Here is a 17402-nt window from a genome sequence, read left to right as displayed (position 1 = left end):
GTTTGTTAGGCAGCAAAGGGTTGCTCATCACTGTGTTTCCGTAGAGCCCTCAAGGCTACACATCATCTGGTCCAGTTTTCACATTGCCCTTCATGTCATTAATTTGTTCATTCACTTGTCTTTATTGAGCACCAATGATGTGCCTGGCACTGCTCTTGATGTGAGGGATATAATGGCAACAGACACAGGCACCATCTTGGTGTCTTGGTCATGGAGCCATTCTGGTCCATGGAAGTCACATCGTTGTTATCTTTGTATGTGCTTTTGTTTTGTTTCCTCTTCCATGTTCTCGGATTCCCTGTGGGGAGGTAGCATGGTTTGGGGAAAGAACATAAGTAGAAAAAGACAGATGAAAGGGAAAAGAGATCAGATTTTAACTTAGGGCCTAAGGCCTGCCAGGTGCTTTGTCCAGTGTGCCACGGACACTGTATCATTGGTTCTCTCTACTGCTCTGTGGACAGCTGTTGACTTATAGATGGCAAGCCTGAACTTCAGAAGTTAAGCTCCTCCTCTCCTTAGGTCCTACAGGTAGGAGGTGATGGGGTCAGGTCGCCTACCTGGGTCCATCCAGCTGGGCTACAAGAGCACTTCTCACCTGTGCTCAGTCCCTACTCCACCTCTGCCTCACTGTAGGTTCTCAATTCATTTTACATCTCTGGGGTTGTATCCACTCGGTCTTCTTGGCCACCTTCAGTGGGGCCAAGATGGTTCTCTCCGTCCCTCTGGATCGGGCGGTCAAGTGGTGTGTTGGCTTCAACAGCCTCAAACTCTGCCTGCCTTCCCCAAGGAGCTTAGGACCCACCCATTCTCCTTTGTCCCAGCTCCTCACCAGCTGAAAGATTTAACTCTTGTTAAATCTTAAGGCTGATGGTACCAGAGTAAGTCATTCTACCTGAGGCTTTTGGCCACTCTGACCCACCTGGAATCACAGGCAGCTCTACTGCAGGCATGAATAAACTTAAGCCCCCACCCCTGGATTATATCAATTGCAATGAGCTCTTGTTTTTAGAAGAAATTTTAGAGGAATCATTGGCGTGAAATTCAGAAGATTTCCGGGATTTTGAGAATTCTTTTCATTCCAGCCAAGATAGACTTTTTGTCTCCTACATCAGAGGAAAACAATCTCATTACTGCTGGATTAGAGAGAAGGAGAGACTTAAAAAAAAATCACTGTGGGTACTGAGTCATTCTGTAATTTTATCAGAATTTCTCCTCGAAATTATGATTGGTTCAGCAGCTACATCAGATGCTAATGATCTTCTGTCAATCATTTCATGAGGAATAATAACTGGCTTTCCAGTTCGGTTGAATGAGTTATAGGCCGCAGATGCACTGTGGACCCACATTCTAAGATTTGTAGCAATCTTCTTTCATCCTTTTGTGAAAGTGAAATCTCTTAATCAGTAACTTAGAATGTTAATGAATATAGCTTGTCATAAAAAAGAAAACAGAATGGGCATCTTAGCAAGAATGAACTATGCATTGAGAAACTATGAAACTGAAACTATGAATGAAAAACTAGTCCTCAAGGGATTTGGGGCCACAGGGACCTAAAAATAGGTTTCAACACAGTGAAACTTGGAATCGTAGAAACAAGCTATGTGATGGGTCATGTAGCATAAGAATGGCCTGCTGGTTGTCTGACCCTCTCATCTGAGAGCTTCAGGCGTCTGCAGAGTGGGGTGGGAACAGTATCTCCACTGGCTCCTCTCACTGAGTCTTTAAGTTTGTTCATTTGACCAGCTAAGATCATTTTACATCTGCTGAGAGCCACAGGGGCTGCAGAATTGTGAGAGGCTGAGAACCCAGTTCCAGAATTCTCTGTGAGCAAGCATGCAGTTAATGGAACTGAAGAGCTGCAGATTGCAAGAGTGGAGCTGATGAAGGCTTTTCTTTTGAGGATGGAACTTTACAGAACCAGGCCGGGTACAGCAGGAGCACAGCAGCTGTGGCAGCCGGCAGTGTTAGGAGAGCGGTAACCCAGTGCCGAGTAAGGGCGCTAAGCATGTCGCAGCTCTCGTGAACGCATCCTCAGGACGGCTTTGTGGCTTGAGTGCTACTAACCCCATTGTACAAATGAGGAAACTGAGGCCCCCAGAGATGAGCTCACATGGGAGAAAGTGGCAGAGTTGAGTCCACATATGCTCGGTTTGCCTGAAAAGCCCGCTTTCTTCAACAGTGCACAATACTCCCTCCTGTTGAATGGATTATTCAACCCTCAAATCTCCTGTGTAACTTAATTTGTTGTTGTTATTGGTTTAAACAAAACCACCCCAAAGTTATCGAGTGCTTCTTTGCTCTAGTGTGAAGAGAAGGGATTAATTGATGTGCGACGTGTTCAGCGCAAGCTTAGGAGGTCATTTAAACAGTGGACCGTTAGCACCGGAAGGCAGGTGAGCTCTCGAATTGGCAGCCTGCAGACCCAGCCCCCAGCCCTGTTGGCCCGTGGATGAGTTCATCTGGTCTGTACTGTTTTCATTTTTGATGAGTTGTTAATATTTAAAATGGAGACATTTCCCATAAATATCAGGGTTTCCTTCTGTTACAAGATCAAAACTTCTGGGAACACTGAGCCCACGTGGCAGACACCAGCTTGAGCAGAGGTGGGGCTGCACCTTTAAACAGGTGGATGTTCCCCAGTTTGCCCCAGTCCTCACTACTCCCAGATGTCTCCCAAGAGCGAGGCCAGATATTAGTTGCCATTTATAATCACAAGTGAACCATTAATTTTTTCTGGAAGTGAAGTACTTCCTGGATCTGAGCATCTAGCAATAGAACCCGGGAGGGTTTTCTGTTGCAAAAAAAATTTGACTCAACATCCAACTGCTTTACTCATTACTCCCCATCTGCCTGGCTGCCCCGGGCATGGTGTGGTGGCCGCTTGTGGTTCAGCCTCTTATTTTGCAGAGCAACCTGAGGCCCAGAGAGGGAAAGCAGCTTGTCCAAGATCGTGCATTCAGTTAATGGCAGAGCCAAGGTGGGCACCTGGATCCCTGACTCCCGACAGCGCTCTCCTGCTTGTCAGGGGTCTGCAAGGTGCTGACTAGGCGTGCTTGTTCCCACGTCCTTGGTTTTGGGTGGTCTTGTGGAGATGCACTGGCAAACTCAGAACACCCTTCAACATGAAAAGTTACTCAACCACCTGGTATTGCTCTTCTCCGCCTTGGAAAAGAAAACACTAACTCTTTGAGGATCATGTAATGAAAAATTTGGACAACCGCATTTAGAACACAATTCCGTTTGTGGTGCCAGGAATAATCAGTTTGTCTGGGGAAATTCATTATAATTAGCAGAAGTGAAGAATACAACACAAAAAGCTGGGTCTGTCCCCCGGATTCTTATCTCATTTGCTTTTAAAGCTTTTTTCTTTGGCGCTGGTTTTCTTATTTTCTTGGACTCCTTGGGGTCCAAACCTCTTCCACTTGGTTGAAAAGTCAACTGGGGAGGAAAAAGCAACCAAGCTGTCTCAGTAAATAGACCTTTCTTTGCAAAGGGGCTGTTGTGAACCTGTGACAATTCATCTATGCAGCTGGAGAGAAGAGTCAGTGATTCCCTTTCAGAATCACTGGGCAGGCAGATAGACCTGTTAATGCGGCATGCCTGGCGTCACCACCTGGACCAGCAACTTGTATTGTGATGCTTTGCTCATTGACTCGTCGATGACAGCCAAGCGAGCACTGAAAAATGCCAGAAACCAGGTGGGGGAGCCACACTCTTTTATCTGCTTCCTAGTTTAGAGGCTCCAAGAGCATCTTTACTTTTCACAGCCAGATCAACATAGAAATATTTATAATCAGCTGCTTCCAGCCAAGAAAACCTGCTACAAGCTCTGAAAGGAAGGGGCATATGCTCTTCCCACCATCACCGTGAGTGCGTGTGCGTGTGTGTGTGTGTGTGTGTGTGTGTGTGTGTTTTCTAAACTCTGTTCTACCGCTGGAGAGGTAGACTCTCAGTTTTCTCTCACACCACTGGCTTGGGACTGTTCTAATCATATTTCTGTTAATAATGTTAGCAAAATATGAATGCATTTATCCTTTCATAATCCCGAGATCTTCCAAAATGTCCAGTGCTTTGCCTGCATCTTTGCTCAATTCTCAGTTTTATTTCCTAATCATGGTGGAAGCAAGGACCGTGTTTCAGGGGGAAGACGGTCACTTGGAACGAATGTCGTCATCTCATCTGCCCCTCACTAGCATGAAAACTTCTACAGCCCCTCAGGGTCTCAAATGCATGTTGCTTTGAGAAGAGAAGAGGATGGTGTTTGGCTAGAATTGGAAAGAATTTCTTTAAAGACCTTTCTGTTTTTGTTTTTTTTTTCTCCCAGTTGAACTTGAATCTGAGCCTTGGTAAGTCCCAGGATCTCAGAGCTGGGAGGCTCATGGGAGATTACATCCTGGTCCCAAACCCCCAGCCTCACGGGAGGAGGTGGCAGAAAAACTGTGGGATCCTGTGAATTCCGGATGGTTTGGTAGAGCCTAATTCTTACTCAGTTGGTATTTGGGAAAGCAGGAATTTTGACAAAGCACCTGAGCTGCCCACAGCTGGGACGTGCATCCTGGGCCAGAAGGAAGCGCCTCAGAAGCCCTTTGCCAGAGGACGTCATGCTGGTTCAGTAGCTCTAGGAGTATCAGTGAGAGAGCAGCAAGCATAAGGGTTCGCATGGAATCAGAGTCTATCATGTCAGCTAGACAAGGGTGCACAGTGCTGCTTTACAAATGCTGCCCGGGGGCCCGGTAGGATGTGAGACTGGCTGCTGCTGGATACCCACATGATCTAGGCTGTTGAACTCAGCCTTTAAAATGCCTTTGAATCCCTCCTCCTTTTCAAAGAAGTAGGTGCTTCTCCATTTTGGAGGACCTGCAGCGCGGGTCCCACTGAGCGGGAGAGAATATGCTTTACCTGCTCTCCAAAGAATGAGCCACAGCCTCCACTGTCGAAACTGGCCAAATTTGAGTTCCTGGGGGCAAGGAGGTGACCGGGTGGAGGCTGAGGGTCTGGCCTCAAACCACCTGCCCCAGGACTTGACTTCGGAGGGTTTTCAGCAGCCCCTTGTCCATCTTGTGAATATGCCCAGAGGCTCAGGGCTGTTGGCTGCTGAGCCGGGACTCATGTGTCTTAAAGTCTCCAAACCATTTTTTACGGGGACACATACACATTCCTGCTCAACATCCACTCTACGCTCATTGACCGTCTTTTTAATGTTTTCCCGAGAGGTGACAGCTTGGCGACACCCAGGGCTGCCTCTCCTCCGATTGGAACCTCGGAAGCTCGCATCCCTAGCCCTGCAGAGCCCCAGGGCAGATCTTCTAGGCTTGCCACATTCAACGTGCAGTCAACCCTCAGCATCCTTTGGGGAATAGTACCAGGAGCCCCACGGATACCAAAATCCGTGGATGCTCAAGACGCTTATATAAATGGAGTAGCAGTAATTAGGTGGGTGGACTGCTAAACTGTCAGATTTGAGCGAAGTCCGTTACTCCTCCTGTAAGAGCTCAGAATAAGGCTGCTTCTCACCAGAGCCGAGTGTCCAGCCCTCCCCGACTCTGTTACCTCAGGGCAGAGTGTGAACGAAAAGCAGAGACAGAGCAAAGTGGGTGAGGATGGGCAATTAAGAACCCGTTGCACTTGCTAGGAGGGTGATGGCCAAATGGGGCCACTTTGGACACCCTGTAAATCATTCATCATAGCAAACAGTCTAGAACAGGCCCGGGCAATGCAGTTTTGCGCATAGTTTTACTTTAAACAGAATATTCAATGTATGTTGGCACTGCTTTCCTGTTGGAGTACAAATCATTATTCAAAAATGTTTAAGTGCGTCATTTTTATTCCTGAGATAAACCTGGCTTAATATCCTGTTTAGAAAAAAATACTCTGTTACCTTGTTTAATTTGATTGCTGAAAAAGTTCTGCTTTGGTATCAGCTTGTGTTCATACTTGGGGGACCCCGTTTAAGAAGACACATTATTATCAGAGATAATTTGTTAAAGTTGCAGGTTATTCATTTTTATGTACTGTAACCATGATTATCGTGAACCTACAATTTAGGCTCTTGCTTTTTTCTCTTAACATTGTGTCCTAGGTATTGTGTGTAGTGCTACATAATCACAATAATTTCCATGGTTGCATCATAATCCATTGAATGGAAATATCCCAGTTCTTTATCTTTACGTTTTCCCATAATTATAAATAACTTTGAGCGGAATAGCTTCTAGATTTCTCCATAGTTTTGTATTATTTCCTGAAGATGGACTCTCAGAGGTGTTGTATAAAGAGGATGAATGTGCTGTAGGCCAGACCTTCTCAGACTTCGGGGCACACACAGCTCGCTTGTGGATCTGGTGAAATACGGATTCTAACTCAGTAGGTCCGGGGTGGGTCTGACATTCTGTATTTGTGACAAACTCACTGATGCCGAGGCCGCTGCTCAGGTTTCAGACAGTCTCTTAAAGTCCTTGGTGTTACGGCATTAGACCCATTCTGCCAAATCTACCAAATCACTGTGCAGACTGGTTACCTAGGAGCTCTGCCGCTCAAGCCTCAGGAGTACTTTCTCATCAAGAGGAAAGTTTTCAATAGGCTGGTGTCCAGAGAAGGTGGGAGCTGTAGCCCCTGCCTTCAGCAAAAGCAGCTAAACTCACTCCTGGCTGCCATTAGACTCACCTGGGGAGGGTTTCCCTGGTGGCACAGTGGTTAAGAATCTGCCAGCCAATGCAGAGGACACGGGTTCGAGCCCTGGTCTGGGAAGATCCCACATGCCGCGGAGCAACTAAGCCCATGCGCCACAACTACTGAGCCTGCGCTCTAGAGCCCAAGAGCCACAACTACTGAGCCCATGTGCCACAACTGAAGCCCGTGCGCCTAGAGCCCATGCTCCGCAATGAGAGAAGCCACTGCAATGAGAAGCCCGTGCACTGACTGCAGTGAAGAGTAGCCCCCGCTCGCCTCAACTAGAGAAAGCCCACACGCAGCAACGAAGACCCAACACAGCCAAAAAAGAAATTTAAAAAAAAAATGAATAAATAATTATTTTTTTAAAAATAGAATCACCTGGGGAGTCCACACACAGGCACACACGCACGCACACCACTAAGATCCACTCCAGACCAGTGCAAACAGAATGTCTGACAATGAGACCTGGCTACCAATAGTTTTGAAAGCTTCCCAGGTTTTAAAGGTGACTCCGTGTGTAGCCAGGGTTGAGGACCGTTGTTCTAAGCCCACAGAAGACCCACCTTACTCACTGAGTTCAACTGTGGTTTAAACCTGACTGGGTGGAAAGCTTGGGGTTCACATACTACCCCCGACTCCACACTTTTGACAATGGATTCAGCACAGCTATGAGTTGTCTTTGCAATTCTAAAAATTAACCGTAATTTGTAAGAGAAAATAAGGAATTTGTCATCATTGACTTCTCTGTCAAACTCACTTCTCCACAGCACGTGCTGTTCCAGCTTTACTGAGTGCCACCAAGCCAAAACTTCCTTACTTTCCCTCTCCCTTCAAAGCTATGCTGTCATCACAGTCATTTGTTTTGCATGCACTCTTTTTTCTTATAGAACTCAACACATTGTATTAAAACTCTCTATTAGCGTGGCCATCACCTTCGATCAGACCGAGGGCCCCTTGAGACCAGATAAAGACTCTGAGGCATCTTTTTAATTCCCCCCACCTTGATCAGCGCCTGTCTAGCACACAGTAGACACCCATTAAGTCATTGTTTGATGAATGAATGAATGAATGAAATGGAATAGATTTTGATCACATGCCAGCCTGGAAGGTCATTCTCATTGTTGACCTGTTCTCATTCTCATGCCAGCGTGGTTCTAGCAAGAGCACAGGTTGCCTGGATGGTGCCTGGTGCCAACATGGCCTTGGCGCTGGTAGGTGTGCAGGACGGCAGACAGGACGCTCAGGGCGCCCTGTGTCCCTGCTGCTTCCCATCTGCTCGAGTAACACCTGCTGTTTCTCTTCGGCAGTCGCCTTTTCAGGACTCGGCTTCACGACGTTTTACTTGGCCGGCAAGCTGCACTGCTTCACCGAGAGCGGGCGGGGGAAGAGCTGGCGGCTCTGTGCTGCCATCCTGCCCCTGTACTGCGCCATGATGATCGCCCTGTCCCGCATGTGTGACTACAAGCATCACTGGCAAGGTGAGTTCCTGCCCGGAGCCCGCCCCGTCCTTCCGCGTCTGCCTCCTCCTGCGGGGAAGCGGGGAGACGTGCACCCACTGGGGAGGGGTAAGTGGCCACTGCGAGAAACCAGAGGAGGCTGAAGCGACAGAGCAGACACAGTTTTTTAAAGAATGCACCTGTTCAGGTGGGTTCTGGCCTTCAGACTGTCCTTGCTGGGGACAGGATCGGAGCTCCTCCCCCTCCTTCATGCTCAGGTAGACCCCTCAAGTCCTGCTGGGATGGCAGGCCCTCAGTCACAGACTCGGACGGACTTCCCTGCTGGGTCCCTTGCCCCCGTCTCAGACTTGACGCCAAGTGGTGGTTGGCTCCTTTCAAATCTCAAGTCCATCCCACAAGGATGTATTTGTCACCGCCTCTACCTGCTCTTCCTTTCCTGTCTTCCTGCTGTCAGCAGGCGCCACCCCCTCCTCCCCCTTCTCTGACCGCCCTCTTCTCACCTCTTCCCAGGTGTTCCAGTAGTAGCGAGGCGGCAGTTGAGGCTAAGGGGTGAGGGGAACCCCTAGTTGGAGGTGCCTTTGCCCCACCTTCTCCGGCCTCATCTCCACCCTCCGCTCTCCTGGAACTCACGCTCTGGGTGTCATGAGCCTCCAGCTTCAGCCGGGGGGGTGAAGGGGGAAAGGGGGGCTGATGTGCGGTCTGGACAGGCGGAGGCATCAAACACTGATCGGGGGTCTTGAGGCCATGCTGATGGGGGCAGTGAGTCGAGGCCCATCGGGCTGGACCCTGAGCCTCCCTTGTTCTCTGCTTTCATCAGTGACTTGGATGAAGTTCTGGATATAGGAGGCCACGCCGTGAGGGGGGGGGCAGGGAGGGGATCTCTGGGCCAGCAGCGCAGGGGCATAACCACTGCACCCTTGGAACTAGGAATGTTTTCCAACAGAATCATTGTGGCGCATGTGATTGGGGCATTTCCCCATGAGCATTTCGTGGGCTGCTTCTCATTTATCCTGTAAACTGCAGCTGCTTCTGAGCGTGGGAACGGTAATCCCCCAAGATTGCCCAGAGCCGTTTCACAGACTGAATGAAATAATGGATCTGCGCGTCCGTCGTAACTGAAAGCGCATCGCACAGACGAGAGTCGGTATTGTCGTTGCTGAGTGCCTCATTTCTAAAGAAGGAGGCGTGTGTTTCCCAAACCACCGATTTCGAGGTGGACGTGCTTTTGGAACACGGTCTGTTTGTAAGCCGGGAATCCCTGGTTTCCACTTTTATTCAGCCGCTTAGGATCTGAGAAATGATTAAGGGTTTTAGAGTTGAAGAGATTTTGGCTTCATCTTGCAAGGTAGTAAGGGCTTTTGTGGAGTGTCCTTGTCTTGAAAACCTAAGAGGTGAGCTTGGCCTCTATTAAATGCTCTTTTGTTACTCATTACCGAGCTGCGGCTGGTGTGTCATGAAAGGACGAGGGATCGCAGCTCTTGGCTTTGGGGAAATGCTGGACTTCTGATGCGGCTGGTACACTTGAGGCCTGCTGGCAACAGGGCTTCACACCCATTCTATCCAGCTGGCACAGAAAGGAACTTGGAGTAGTAGAGGGAGAATATTAATGCTCTGTGGGCTGATGGGAGAGCAAAGCAAGAGAATCTGTGATCAGTGATGTTTCGGGCCATACTTGGGATGGGGGGAACAAACCAAAATTGCATCGTGGTAGACTCCTGCAGCCAAAGCTGAATGTGCCTCCGTCGGTCCAGGTCATGGATGTGGCCCAACTGTCCATCCAGCTGTGCCATCGTCTGTTCAGTTTGTGCCCTGGAGTCAGCCAGGGGTGCAGTGTGCCTTTGCTTGGATCCTCTAATGGGCTCTGAGTCAGGCTTATCTCACCTGAATTCCCCTTTATGAGGCCATCGTCACTGTCTATACCAGTGGTCTCAGTGGGGGCAACTGAACCTCCCAGGGGACATTTAGCAATGACTGGAGACGTCTTCACAAGTAGAGGTGGTGTTTGTGGTGGTTGCTACTGGCATCTAGTAGGTAGAGGCCACGGATGCTATTAAACATCCTACAGTGCCCAAGATAGCAACTTCCCCACAGCCCCGGATGTCTGTTGCTGAGGTTGAGAAAGGCTGACCTGTAGCCACATCTCAGCTCCATCTACGTGTGAAGAAGACACAATGTTCAGTGAGTGGAAAATTGTATTCATTCAACACTCACTTATTAAGGGAGTAATCAGAGAGGCTGCCAAGGTTTCCAGCTTGGAGAGGGGATGGATAGTGAGGCCTTCGGCTGCTGTGCAGGTGGGTGTTTGAGGCACGATGCCCAGCCGAGATTAATAAGTTGTTGCTCTTTGGTGGCCTGAGGTGTCCGGTGACCATGGGCGGGGGTCATCTGTCATGACGAGAATTCACGGGGAGACCCATAGGCAGCAGCACAACCTGAGAACCTCTCATTATAGACTTTGGTTAACAACATTAATGTTATGAGATTTTTATGACTCCATTCCAATTTTGATTTAAGCAACTGCGCCTCATGTGGAAGGATATCCAATTACTCGATTACATATTCATATACAGTAAATAGCCCATAATCTCAAACGCTTTGCTCTGTTCATTATCATGGTGGTTTTCTGTTATCAACGTCCTTCTGGTCTTTTCTGCCTTTCCAGCTCCACTCCAAACACACGAGTCTGTTGTTTCATGAAGTGAGGAAAATGGAGGGCACAGGCCATGGTCTGGAGGGGCAGCAAAACACTTAGCAGGACCTCTTCAGCAATAAAAGCACTGGCTGGATAATAAATCTTTGTCTGGCTAAGGTTCTCCACGTCTCTATGACACGCTGGCTTTCGGGTCAGCCAGAAGCTAGAGAGTCCACGGGGGACGCCGACCACAGGGCCAGTGCTTCACAAAGAAGCTTACCTTTGTGATTAACTGTGTGTTTTCAGAGTTAAAACTTGTGGAATTTCCATGCTGGGAAGAACATCTGTAGAGAAAAACACACAGAAGGAACAGAGCGCCTCACTGAACCCTCACTGCCCCAACTCATAGTCTTGTGTGTGTGTGGTTTCCAGTCAGTGGACAGTTACAGCTAGAAGTGGCAGGAGTGTGTCCTTTTTCTCTGTTAATGGACGTAACAAGGAGCTGCCTCTGCCCTCAAATCCCTGTATCTGGGTCCAGGCTTTCCTTGTGTGACTCCAGCTTTCGGGTAGCCTTCTAAGCAACACGGATTCTCTAATCATAGGTCATTGTAAGCAGCCCTGAGTGCCTGTGTGGTGTTTCATCGTAAGAAAGAGCACCTCCCTCTGAATGTAATCCAGAAAACCGTGTCTCAAGGGAGGAAGCAGTCGTTTGTTTCCACCCAGGCTGAGGCTGGAACTCATCCATGCCAGTCATAGATGCCGTGCTTGACTGGGCTGAAAATTTCAAGATGGTGACATTGCCTTTGCCAGGTTTCTCGGACTGGGCTGTGAAGGGTCTGTGATGTGAAATGAATTTATGTGTGGTTTCCAGTCTCTGCAGATGGGGTGTTTGGGGACAGGGACACTGCGCCCGACTGTACATGAGCCACACTAAAAAGCCAGGTAGAGGCTGCTCCCTCCTCTCCCCCCACGTTCACCCCACACACACGCTCACACACACGTACGTGCGCACACACGCATGCACACACACGCGCGCGCACACACGCGCACACACACGCGCACACACACACACACACACAGAGTTGAGGGACGCAGACTGTTCACCAGGCCTCCCTCCCTTGGGCTGTCAGAAGCAATCTCTAAATTTTCTAAACGAAGTGACTTGAAAAGGAGACTTTGGAATGAAACCATTGTTCCCCCCCAAACCCGCCAGCCTTACACAGAACAAGAGCGCCGAGATTCTCCCTCCGAGATCCTCCGTCCTGAGTGAGCTGATCTCCCCTTATCGTCCCTCTGCAGTCAGCTGTCCCAGGTGGTGGGCTCTGCATTCGCATTTGTCTTCAGCTGCCAAACGCTGCTTGGGGTCTGGGGACCTCTGAGCCTTGACTGCCGGTGGGTCTGCCCACCTCTGCCTTCATACCCAGGGCATCCCCGAGGGAGGGCTCTGAGCGGTCTGCGGCCCCGGGCCACCCCCTCCCTTTTCATCAGAACCCCCTGGACAGGGAGCTTTGGGCCTCCAGAGAGGCTTTCTCAGCCAGGCCCTCTGCCCTGGCATCCCTCGTTTCTTAGTTCCCAGGGAAGATAGGTTTTGGCTGCTCCCAGGTCTCATTGACAACCTGGCTTCATTGATTGCAGGGAATGCTCCCCCTCTGTTTTCTGTGATTTTTCTCGGGTCTCTTCTGTTGGCTTTGTGCTCAGAATAGTTCCAGAATCCAACTTCCTTTCCCCACTGCAGTCCACCCTCACCTGTTGCCTGGATTATTGCAGAAGCCCTGCTGCCCTTCTCCCTCCTTCCTCCTCTGCCCCTCACACTGCAGCCAGAATGAGCCTTTAGCGCCCCGTCACATGTGGTGCCTCGCCTCCGCGAAAAGCCCCTGGTGACTCCGCATTGCTGTCAGCATCGAAGCCCAGGCCCTGCAGTGGCATTAAGATCTGGTCCCTCAGTCCCTGCCTCCCTGTTAGTACTCTGCACTGCCCCTCCTTGTTCATGCCAGTGCTTTCCCACCTCAGGACCTTTGCACTGGCTCTCTCCCGTGCCTGGAATGCTCTTCCCTCAGATGTGTGTGTGGCTCCTTCCCTTCCCCCTCCTAATCTTAGATCGAGGGAGGCTGTCTTAGGTGACCATTCTGCTGGAATCGCAGCCCGTCCACCACACTCCCTGTGGCTCTCACCTTTGCTCATTTATTACCACGTCTGACAGTCGCCTTTGCTCATTTATTACCACTGTCTGACAAACTAAGTCATTGCTTAGTATTGATTATTGTCCATTCTTATCTACTTGAGTAGGAGTCTGCAAACTTTTCCTGCAAAGGGTCAGATAGTAAATTATCTTAGGCTTTATGTGGGTCATACAGTCTCTGTTGTAGCTACTCAAGTTGGCAGTGGTGGCATGAAAGCAGCTATGACAGCATGTAAATGAATGGTGCACGTGGTTCGCTGAGCTCTGTACTAGAATATACTCTCTGCGTGCAGGGATTTGTGTCTCTTTTCTTGGCGTGACACTTAGTAGGTACTTGTGTTAGTTTCCTAGGGCTTCTGTAACAGAGTTCCACCAACTGAGTGGCTTGGAAGAATAGAAATTGTCTCATGGTCCTGGAGGCTAGAAGCGGAAAATCACGCCGTTGGCCGGCCACACTTGCTCTGACACCTGTACGGAAAAGAGCCTTCCTTGCCTCTTCCAGCTTATTAGCCCCAGATACTTCTTGGCTTATGGAAAAAGCATAATTCCAGTCTCTGCCTCCATCTTTACATGGTATTTTCCTTGTGTTTCTTCACATCATCTTCCCTCCGTGTGTGTCTGTCCCTGTGTCCAAATTTCTCCTTTTTATAAGGACACCAGTCATGTTAGATTAGAGCCCATTCTACTGATCTGATTTTAACTTGCTCATCTTTGTACGGACTCTATATCCAAATAAGGCTATATTCTGAGGTACTGGGGGTTAGGACTTCAGCATATCTTTTGGAGGAACAATTCTTGATGCATAACAGTGCTCAATAAATATGTGTGGAACGGATGAATGAAAGATTTTGACTAAATCGTATTGCTTTCTTACTAGTATCATTTTTTCTATACACTGGTTTTACTAAAATTATTCTTTGCAAGTTCTTTCTCTTCAAAAAGGAATAAAAGAAGTGAACTTTACAGTTCATCCGTTCACTCATTCATTATGTTGCCTGTGTGCCAGGCATTCTGTGATGGAGGCACAGTATTGAGGTAGAAAGACTTGGCACTGCCCTGCCAGCTTACAGTGTGCCAGGTGGATTGTGCATTCTCTGTGCTACGTAAGTTCTTTTATAGAAACTCAGAGTCACAAAAACAGGACGCTTCATTAGCAGTAGAATAAAAAGAACAGAAACAATCATGTGAGGTTGTTGAGTTATCCAGAGCTGGTATTTACCCTAGGGTCTTGGGTCATAGAGCCCAAGGCACACAAGGTCCCAAGTCACACCAGCTGAGTGATGTTGGATGTTGCCATGGCAACAGAGAGGGATGTGTTCCTCCCAAGGACTTGACAGCACATCTTCAGAAGCCTTTCTGCTTGTTTGTGTCAGAGCAGGTGAGCAGGGCTGGCACCTCAGTAGGCCAGACTCCATGAGACCCTTTCCTGTCCTTTGACCTCATGAGAAGGGGTTGGGGTCATGCCCATTTTATGGGTAAGGATTCAAATCCAGGTTGCCTGATTCAAAGTCTAGCCCTCTTTCTACTACCATTGGAGCATACTAGGTGTTGATTCTAGCCTCCCCTGTTAAATAGCTTTGCTGAGATATAATTCATAACTCATAATTCATAAATTTTCCCTTTTAAAGTGCACAATTCAAAGGCTTTTAGTATCTTCAGAGTTGTGCGACCATCACCACCGTCTAATTCCAGAAAACGTTCATATCTTCCAGCCACTGCAGCCCCTGGCAGCCATGAATCTACTTTCTTTCTCTGGATCTCCCTCTTCTGGACATTGCATATTCTGGGCATCACACAATGTGTGGCCTTTTGTGGCTGGTGATGTCTGTTCTTTAGTGCATCTTGTAAATGTTGTTCAGTGCATCTCAGTTCACCAAACATTTACTGAATGTTTGCTGGGCTCTGGGGAAACGAAGGTGAGGCAGTCAAGGGGGGAGTCAACACCGAGAGGGAGATGTGGGCTGAGAGGTGCACAGACAGCAGCCCAGAGAGCCAGTGGGGACCCTGGTCCAGGCTGAGGGGACGTGGAACACCCTTCTTTTCCAGCCCACACCAGAAGCCTAGTCAACTTACGTCCTATAGACGTATAATGACACCACCCCCTGCGAGAAGATGGACCTTCCTTCAGTTTCTCAAACTTGCCACGCCCCTTCCTTCCTCTGCCTGGAAGACTGCACTGTCCTCCCTGCCTCCGCTCCCCCCTCCCCCGTGTTCACACCTGGTTATCCTGCAGGGCTGGCCGGTGGGTCTTGTCCTCAGTGAAACTCCCCTGGTCCAGACAAGCCAGGCCACTCTCCTGGCTGATCTCACAGAGCCACATTCCTCCCTCGTGGCGCGCACTATAGCTGCAGCTCACTGATAAGACTGTCACTTCCCCTAGGACTGGGAACATGTCTGTTCTGTTCAGCCTCATGTCCTAGGACCGGGCATCACGCCTGACACCTGATCCCCGTGCAACATGCGTGATGGATGAATGGCATGAAGGCTGAGTGAGGAGACTGCGGCGTGTGTGCTCCGGGGACACGGAGCTCCACATATGCCCCCGTTGAATCGCGGCCCCACCCTGTCCCATGCTACCATATTTGGGGTGAAGTCAATCCCAAGTAGTTTCTTTCCCTAATAAGGGCCCGCTTGTCCCCTGCCTGCTTTTCTGTCAGCACACGCTCTACAGAATGCGAATGTGATCTCATCAAGTGGCATTTGGTGGCATTCTCTCTCGTAAAGTAAGTCATTTTGTAAATCTTGTTCACCACCTTTGTGATAAACAAAGCCCCGGATGACTTTGCTGAGAAGGCGCCTTCGCTAGACCTTTCATTGCCCCGGTTACCTCTGATAACTGTGGTGGTGGCACCTTTGATACCACTTTTTACTCATTCCATTAAATGGGAAAGCAACATTGACAGCAATCACCCTTCTCCGGCTTTGCTGCCGCACCCGTCAGCCTGGGGAACGTATACTCAGAATGATTTGATGTCTTTTGGTCAGTGATGCATCTAATAAAATGCCTGTCACAGAAAATAGAAAGTCAAATGGCATTATTTGTAGGCTTTGCTGTGTGGTCTGTTCAGTAGTCAGTGGCTTAAATGCAGTTGTCCTGGATCACTTTAGATACTAATAAAAATAACACCCTGTGGGGCTGTTCTCTGGGGCTATTGGAAAGACAGAACAATAGTGTGACTCTAAGACCTTGAACTGGAAAAAGCCCTGGAACATTTCACAGGCTGCTGGCCACAGGCAGTGTGAAGGGTTTCTCAGTTTAAGGAATTTGATTTAATCGCATTGATCATGCCTCGTGACTCCACTGAGGAATTCATAGTACATATCATCTTCCACTTTCTTGGGTGACAAATGTTTTTTAAGTTCACGTGTTTATTTAAAATGCTACGAGAGGGCTTCCCTGGTGGCGCAGTGGTTGAGAGTCCACCTGCCGATGCAGGGGACAGGGGTTCGTGCCCCGGTCCGGGAAGATCCCACGTGCCGCGGAGAGGCTGGGCCCGTGAGCCATGGCCGCTGCGCCTGCGCGTCCGGAGCCTGTGCTCCGCAACGGGAGAGGCCACGGCAGTGAGAGGCCTGCGTACCGCAAAAAAATAAATAAATAAATAAAATAAAATAAATAAATAAAATGCTATGAAAGTTTGGCCATGCTAAAGAGATGACAACTGTATGGGCTTCCCTGGTGGCGCAGTGGTTGGGAGTCCGCCGGCCGATGCAGGGGACACAGGTTCGTGCCCCGGTCCGGGAAGATCCCACATGCCGCGGAGCAGCTGGGCCCGTGAGCTGTGGCCGCTGGGCCTGCGCACCCGGAGCCTGTGCTCCGCAACGGGAGAGGCCACCACAGTGAGAGGCCCGCGTACCGCAAAAAAAAAAAAAAAAAAAAAAAAAAAGCCATAAAGTTTAGAATTAACACAAGAGCATTTAAAAAAAAAAAAGAAAGAAATGACAACCGTAGGCAGCTGAGTCGCTGTGTGAGAAGAAGGACGGGGAGGGACTAGAAAGCCCCCAGTCGTGCTGGAGAGGAACAGGGCAACAGTCATAGGCACGATTTTTTTGGAGAGTATATTTTAAGATCTTGTTTTGCGTTGTGCTCTGGGATATACTACTCAGAAGCAGTTCTCATTAAATCATTGTCACGACTCAATGACGTGGATATTGAGGTTTGCGTTTGAGAGCTAGGGAGACTGAGGCTCCGAGGTGCGGTGACTTGCCCTGGTCGGGGCTGCAGTGTCTTTGTCGCGGATTCCTCAGCTGGGAGGATTCTTAGGCCGGGGGTGACAGTAGATGCTGGATACCTTACCGTGGCCCCAGATGCCTGCTCTGGGAGCAACGATGGGCCCCTGGGTCTCACTGATGTCTCTCCGATGGTCCTCTCCTCCCCTCCTACCTTGGAGGCTACTCACCAGGGCTGAGTGGCCACTAATCTGTTTTCCTCGCTTTTCTGCCCAGTGGTGGCCACAGTCGCACCGTG

General features: G+C 49.2%; 1 protein-coding gene across 5 annotated transcripts in view; it reads left to right on the top strand.

The window, feature by feature from the left end:
- Positions 1-17402, top strand: part of PLPP4 (phospholipid phosphatase 4) — a 188887-nt gene that overhangs the window by 98370 nt on the left and 73115 nt on the right. For all 5 annotated transcript variants that reach the window (XM_067027433.1, XM_059052001.2, XM_059051995.2 and 2 more), the window contains one exon: positions 7977-8147. In XM_067027433.1, coding sequence (XP_066883534.1) covers positions 7977-8147 — 171 coding nt within the window. The remainder of the gene's footprint in view (positions 1-7976; positions 8148-17402) is intronic.

This window comes from Kogia breviceps, chromosome 2 (assembly GCF_026419965.1).
Source record: "Kogia breviceps isolate mKogBre1 chromosome 2, mKogBre1 haplotype 1, whole genome shotgun sequence".
Taxonomy (NCBI): domain Eukaryota; kingdom Metazoa; phylum Chordata; class Mammalia; order Artiodactyla; family Physeteridae; genus Kogia; species Kogia breviceps.
Note: the sequence above shows the minus strand (reverse complement) of the source record. Positions and strands in the feature narration are given on the sequence as shown.